The sequence below is a fragment of the Salvia hispanica genome, chromosome 6 (assembly GCF_029641045.1).
Source record: "Salvia hispanica isolate PSC_SH4W2 chromosome 6, Shi_PSC_v1, whole genome shotgun sequence".
Classification (NCBI taxonomy): Eukaryota; Viridiplantae; Streptophyta; class Magnoliopsida; order Lamiales; family Lamiaceae; genus Salvia; species Salvia hispanica.
In genome coordinates, this window is record NC_142697.1 from 37,802,183 (window position 1) to 37,810,051 (window position 7,869).

The 7,869-nt window shown below is 35.5% G+C and overlaps 1 protein-coding gene across 2 annotated transcripts; it reads right to left on the reverse strand.

The window, feature by feature from the left end:
* Positions 1-1,859: 1,859 nt before the first annotated feature.
* LOC125204882 (cysteine-rich receptor-like protein kinase 2) lies at positions 1,860-4,971 on the reverse strand. 2 transcript variants are annotated; one of them, XM_089061242.1, is made up of 7 exons: positions 4,169-4,971; positions 3,646-3,759; positions 3,409-3,542; positions 3,104-3,314; positions 2,736-2,964; positions 2,523-2,673; positions 1,860-2,452 (listed from the first exon to the last, which is right to left on the reverse strand). In XM_089061242.1, exons 1-7 carry the CDS (start codon positions 4,908-4,910, stop codon positions 2,132-2,134), a joined length of 1,902 nt encoding a protein of 633 aa, XP_088917368.1. In that variant the 5' UTR covers positions 4,911-4,971; the 3' UTR covers positions 1,860-2,131. The 2 variants fall into 2 exon arrangements, with proteins under 2 accessions (XP_088917368.1, XP_047959599.1); XM_048103642.2 differs by having other exon boundaries at positions 1,862-2,452; positions 2,736-2,970.
* Between the last annotated feature and the right edge of the window lie 2,898 nt (positions 4,972-7,869).

Sequence of the window (7,869 nt, forward strand, 5' to 3'; positions counted from 1 at the left end):
TTCGGTTGTGATTTCTCATGGAGATATTCCAATCCCTCTGCTATTCCTATAATTATCTTCATTCTCTTCTTCCAATTCAATGCTTCAACTCTGATTGCATCTGTTAGTTTTATATCCTCACATTAATCAATAATCCAATTGATAACTACACTAAACGAAAAGAAACAGAGGAATACATAACAATCAAATCCAAAGACTCCTTTAGTTATCTGGCCTTTTATAAACACAAATGCAATAATATTATTATTTTTAACCTTATATTATTGCTCCAAAATAAAATAGTAAACTTTAGCATATACTATTACTATTATAATCAGAAATTATATTTCGACTTATCTAGATGTTTCCATAATAAAATGAGGCAAAGTTCCAAAAGTAGACCTAGGATAAGAAAACATACCAAAGATGAATAGATCAAGGCTCTTGTTTGGAAGATATTCATAAACAATAAGACTCTCTGGTCCTAGGTAAATGCAACCTAGTAATCTCACTAGATTTTTATGCTCAATTCTGCTTTTGATGTTCACTTCATTGTACAACTCCGATGCTCTGTGTTTCGTGTCGAAAAATAGCCTTTTCACTGCAATCTCTCTTCCATCAGACAAAACTCCCTGCCAACAACATTTGGATTTCCATCACTATTTGGGACAAAATAGTCTTAAAAAATATTAAATTGAAAACTTTTAGTTATATTATTTTTGACAAGTAGTAAAATTAAAGGGTGCTGAAGCTCCCCCTAAGTCCGCCAACCTTGAGTAAAATTTAAATTAAGGGCCTCGCCGTAGCCGGAAGTTCAGAGTTGGCGGCTGATGTTCTCCATGAAGGAGAAGAAGTTTGGGACAAAGACGCGGGTGGGTCCCACGTATGAGCTTGAATGCCTGAGCTCTTGGATCGGCATAGTATGCATGTGTGAGAAGTAGGATTATGAGATTGATCATTGATGATCATACAAAACAAATCTTGATTCACTCAAACTATTCAACGAGTATCGTTTTGAACAAATTAATATGCTGACTTAACGAATCAGAAATTGAAAGTCGACGGTGGAAAAAGTGCTCGAAAGTCTTTGGCCTACACAAAATGGCAAAAATACTAAGTAATGCAGTTATTACGAAAATTCTGTTATCGTTGACGATATGAAAATTCCATTCCACCACCAACCACCAACCACTTTTCGAAATTGCGACTTAATTACTATTGATTTCCTTTTCAATTTGTCCTATAATTTTTATTTTTTTAGTAAAAAATAATACATATATTTTTTTTATTGTTTTATGTCTAGCTTATTTTACTCTCTCTTCACTAAATTCAATAAATATTATTTTTATAAATCTCTTGTCCAAAAAATATCAATTATTAATAATGAAACTTTACATTATTTTCAATAGGATAAGGGCATTTAAGTCGGGATGTAAAAATAGCTTAATTTCGGGCACAAATTTAATTTTTCTCCTGCCATGATGCCAAATTGCCAATCTCATTTCAGGCATAAGTAAAAATTTCAACTGCCTTATAGGAGTAACTTTTTATCATTCTCTAAGTTGATATATTTGAATTTAATTTGGAAATTTGTAAAATTGAAACAAATGACTCAAAATAAGGAGTAGTAAAATTATTATCTTCCGTCCCCTATAAATATATTTTTGGCCTTTTCATTCCACAAAATTAGTCCATACACGTTTTAAATCAGCCATTGGTTGAAAGTTGAAACTATGTGAGAAAATCCCTCAAACGGAATCGTGACAAATTATTCATTACAAAAATTACTACAAAGGATCTTCTCTTGTCGTGACTCTTGCCACTGGATAATAGTGGATATCACTAGACTTTGTGATATTAGTGGCAATTATGATGTCTTGCATTTTTCAAAATTAATTGTGCAAATGATCACTAAAGTAATGAAGAATCAATTACGATACATCTTGCAATTTAAAAAAAATCACAAATCACGAAATTTCGAACATCCACAATCGTCTCATTCATCCAAATTTAAGCTCACTTCTAAAAAAGTTATGTGGCATGTGTCCATTAGGTGAAACGACGTCATATTTGAGCATTAAATCGAAGTCTATCACTTGAACATTACACATGTACAATATCGATCAGGATATGACCAAACTTCATGATAATGTTACCGGGGAAGAAAAGCACTGTGGGAAATGGTGGCGATGGAGGCCTCATTGCTGCCTCCACTCGAGTAATGGAACTCCATAGTCTCCTTATCCATGAAAGGAGGTTTGCTTGGCAATGGAGGCTCCTCTTTTGCCTCTAGCATCAGCAGTGCCTTCGACATGGACGGCCGCGACGATGGGATTTCTTGGGTGCAGACTAGTCCTATTTGAACGACTCGAGCCATCTCTCTCATCACGTCGGCCTCCTCCTTCCGGCCTCCTAGCATTAGGTTGGGGTCGACGAGAGGCTCAACCGTTCCTTGCTTGAATTGCTTCCATGCCTAATCCAAACAAATTTCAGGATCAGATTGTGTAGGTATTTGTTGATTGTAAAATATTTTCTTAACTTACTCTGCTAAGCAAACTCTCCATGTCATCCGAGCTTTCGCCCTCGTTATTCCTTCTACCGCTGACAATTTCCAGCACGAGCACACCGAAGCTATAGACATCCGCCTTCTCAGTCAACTGGCCGTAGGCCAAGTATTCCGGTGCCATATATCCCCTGCAAGATCAACATCAGCTCGACTCGAGCTAAGAAAATGATGATATGCATCAACTACTCACAGGGTCCCTGCAATAGCAGTGCTGATATGACTCTGATCTTTCTCGAACGATCTAGCTAGCCCAAAGTCCGCAATTTTGGCGCGCATCCTTGAGTCAAGGAGGATGTTGCTGGCTTTGATGTCTCTATGTATGATTCTTGTTGATGTATTTTCATGGAGATACACTAATCCCTCTGCTGTTCCCACTATTATCTTCAATCTCTTCTCCCAGTCTAGTTCTTTACCTTTATCTATATCTATGAATGGTTAATAAACATTAGTAACGAAGATAAATAAACAAAACACGATAAGAACAAAATATTTCAAGTCATTTTCGGTCATATAATCTATGCTGCCAAACTGCCCCTTACAAGTTATAAGAGTGCTAACCGAAGATGAAGGCATCGAGGCTCTTGTTGGGGCAGAATTCGTAGACGAGAAGGCGTTCTGGTCCCGAGCAACTGCAGCCCAACAATCGGACTAGATTCTTGTGTTCGACACTACTGACCATGTTCACTTCATTGTAGAAGTCTGTAACTCTGTGTTTGTTATTGAAGAAGAGCCTCTTCACTGCAATCTCTCTCCCGTCCGCCAACACTCCCTAAATAACGAAGCGCTGCTTAATAGGTAAAGATGTATCTCCTTCAAATAATAGGTCTGGGTTTGAGACATCACAAATTAAAGAGGTTTGATACCTTATATACCGTGCCAAATCCGCCCTGTCCGAGCTTGTTGGCTTCATTGAAAGAGGCCGTAGCCCTTTCCAGAGTCGAATATTTGAAGTTCAAGCTATTATGGTTAAGGTTCTTCACTAATTTTTCAGCATCATCTAAAATCAAGAAACAAGATTGAATGTATGCTACTAGGAGTATAAGCCATGCCTCATGATTGAGAAATAAATTATACTATAGATTTGTCATGATATTTCAAACCTCTTCTTTTCCTTGCAATGATCCTCCTCTTCCAGACATAAACTCCAATAATAACCCCACCTATGAAAAGAGCTGCTCCACTCACAGCCACAATCACATTCACTATAACTCTCCCTGCACCATCGAAGTTAGTTATAACAGTAAAAAAACAAAGTGATAAGTAAATTACTAGAAAAACTTTGAAAATTAGCCGTGAAAATTACGAGTTTTCCTATTTTCTAAAAATAAAATTCAACAATGACGACAACATCTATGAATTTTACTACTATCACTTTTCTCAACACGATTAGCAAATAACTCGTGATTTTAATTGGTAACATGCGTGACTCAAATCAACGACACAATATAAATAGAAAAGTGAGAAAATGTGAAAATTCATGATTTTTACTGCTGAGTTTCAAAGTTGCATGACAAACCAAAATGTTAATTTTGAGACCAAGCCCAAGCCAATTTACATTTTTATAGTTGTAGTTACCAAAAAACCCATACGAATTAATAATGTTTAAGTTACGTACTTACGTACCTGATCTTGAACTTCCACTATTTGATAAAGAATTCATAAAATGAGTATCAGAATACTGAACGAAGCAGCCTGTGTTGAGGGCCCGCCCATCGGCCCGAGGCAGGCAGCCCAACAAAGAAGCAGAAGCATTCTCCAAACAAGCCCGACAAGCAGTAGCACTAATAGTCCTCCAGCAATCCGCCATCACGTACACCGATTCATTCACGGCCCGACCCACCGCCACCTCGGCCCGCCCATACCGCACATTCCCCGACGCAACCGACACTACCTGCGACAAACCCTTCCGCACAGCCTCCTCGAATCCCGGCCCGGCCCGACTTCGGTTCCCGCATTCGGGCCCGTCTCCTGGGCCCGTGAACTCGTCATAGAAGCTGTAATTTTCGGCCCGAATAAAGCATCCCTCGAGGTAGGCCCGGCCTCCATTGGAGGGGTAGCACTGGGGCAGGATGTTCCGGGCCTCGACGTAGCAGAGGGTGCAGTCGGCCGGCGAGAGATCGCCGTAGCACTGCGCGAAGCCGTAGCTCTTGTGGCGGCCCGAGCCCGTTTCCGCGGCCCCGTGGCCCGAAGATTGCATTAGGAGGGTAATTTTGTCCATTGTGGAGATGAAATTTGCCACGTTGATTGTGGCGTTTTGCTCTGTTTGGTTGCCGCATATTAGCTTGATGACTTGATCTCTTGGATCTGCAAATGAGGTGTTTGCAAACAGCAGAATCAACGTAGCTATGATCATCAAATTGGACATTATGCTGCAACAGAGAAAGAGAGAGGGGTCAAACTTCCAGCCTTCCAGGGAAAGAGATGTACAGATTAATCAATTAGAAATATTGAGAAATAACTTTATAAATGCTTTATGTAGTTACAACGAAATTATTGAGTAATATGGATATATGATCATTAATGGATTGACTTTAAACACGTGCATTGTCTGCACCACTATATTCTGTTTTTTTTTAATGTGACGATCTCTCAATATGAAATTGTTACGCAAACTTTTAGAATTAATACTCCTATTTTGAAAATATAAAAATAGTTTGTGACGCCGTAACTCCGGCGAACTCAATCTTTTAAAAATTTAAAAATCGGACCGATAAGCAAACTGGTGAAGCAACTGGTTTAATGGTTCAACTAATTCAATAGTCGAACTACTGGTCGAACCGAAATATTATTATAAACACATATAATTAAATATATAATATATAAAATATATACTATTAAATAATGAATGATAAATGTAATTAATAATTTATCACTAAAAACCATTATGTATACTTATATATAAATATTATGGTCATATTCTAATGCTAATAGCACCCTAATCTAAAATCGAGACCAAATCTCCACCCTTTGATTAAAAATGAGTGGATGAGATTAAATCTTACGAATTTCAATAAATAGTAGACAAACTATCAACAAAAGAGTAATATCGTCGTTATGTTATCATAAGATAATTTTAGTGAATGTTTTTTTATATCAACATAGTGCATTACAAATATCAACAATATGTCATAGGAATATCAACACTAGTACAAAAAAATATCAACACATATTTATTGAGATTTTTACATGGTTTTATTGAGATTTTTTGATGTATTTGTTGATAAAAATCTGATTATCAACATTTACGAAAACTAAAATAAAAAATATCAAATTTCACCATCCGAACATCGTCGAAACATATGCAATTGAGATTTCGTTGGAATCCTTATAAAAATATCTTTAATTTGATATATTTTTTGTGAAAAAATAATTTAAATCGAGAGAGTTATGTAAATTTAAGGTTTTAAGATGATTTTTAATGAGATGGAATTGACATTAATACCCTCTAGTTTTAATTATTTTAATTAAAAATATAAAATCCATGTGACATTATTTCAACCACCGGATCTTCTAATCTAATGGCTAAGATTTAGTCTTAGTTTGTGATTGTTAATTAGTTAGCAATTGATCAATCCCTAATTATACTAATAACAGTAAAATATAATGAATATTAAATTTATACTAATATTTTTTATACTATAGTACTCCCTCCGTCCCGCTTAAGATGACACGTTTTCCTTTTTAGTTTGTCCCAACTAAGATGACACATTTCCTTTTTTGGTAACTTTCTCTCTCCAATTAATATACTCAACCACTTTTTCTCACTCCTATTAAAATATCCATCTTTTTTTATCTCTCTACTTTAATACGTACACCCACATTTTCTCTCTCCAATTAAACACTTTAACTAATAACTCCTAAAACCCGTGCCGGCTAAGCAATGTATCATCTTAGCCAAGACGGGGGAGTATATTTTAAATATATTACTAAAATTTTGTTGATATTATATGATAAAAACAAATAAAGTTCATTTTGTTTCAAAATATGTTTTATTTGAAGCAATAATATAAGATACGGTAACAAAATGCAATTAATAATATATAAAAATATTAAACTTTATGTATAATTGATTATATATAAATAATAATAATTTAGTGAATGATAAATATAGTTGTATATAATGTAATTAATAATTATTTATTAAATTTGGATTATAACTAGTGCAAATAAAAATTTATCATGTTTAATATATAAATTTGGTTAATGTTCATGTTATACCACACAAAGTATTGTGGTCAAGTGGTAAAGGTGTTACTAATTTGACAAGAGGTCTTGGCTTCCAGCCTCCTTAGTCCTTAACAACAAAGTTTAAAGCATTTTTCTGAAAATCGGTTTCGGTTCGCAGTTCATCCGGTCCAACCTGTCGGTTGCACTGGTTCAAGGTGGCTCAATATAGTGGGAGATTTATATGAGCAAATTGGACTGGACTACTTACCGGTTCGCGGTCCAACCGGCCGGTCCGGTCCGATTTTTGAAACACTAGGTGAACTTCAATCAACGATCTGAGTCGACCACTGAATTATGAAGTGTAACTTACTAACTTTGGTGATTTTCATGAAATTTTAGTTCTGATAAGAGTTTGTAAGAGACAAAAATACTAATATCAAGTACATTAATCAACGTCCCTTATGTTTTTTTAAAAAATACTCCCCCCGTCCATAAATAGAATTCCATTTTTTTGGTAATTACCATGGGTATCCACCGGCGGGCCCTGTGATTATTTCCTGCACTGATTTGTAGGCACCTCAATGGGTGGGACAACTGACCCAAGGATTTAAAGCTGCTCCATACTCAAAGAGAATTCCATTTTTTTTTATTTTGATTTGTTTGCGAATAGTATCCCTGATTCATTGCGAATAGTAGCCCTGATTCATTATTTCTATAAATGTTAAGAGACTCGCATTCTACTACTCGTTACACTCACAACTTATTTAAAATTACACTACTCCCCCCGTCCCTGAAATTTTGTCACAAATTTTCATTTCCACACATCCCACAAAATTTGTCACATTTCACTTTTTACCATTTTTGGTAGTAGATTTCACATTCCACTAACTTATTCCCACTCACATTTTATTATAAAACTAATACTTTAAAGTACGGCCCACACCGTACCAACTTTTTTCAACATACTTTCTATTATATTTTTTAAAACTCGTGCCCGGTCAAACTGCGATAAAATTTGGGATGAGAGAGAGTATATAACTAAGATTCATATTCCACAAACTTTCTTTTACCCATATTTTTCAATACAAAGTATTTTTAAAATTCAAAAAGAATTGAAAAGAAATGAGACTTTCTATTCGAGAAAGTAATTTAGATTT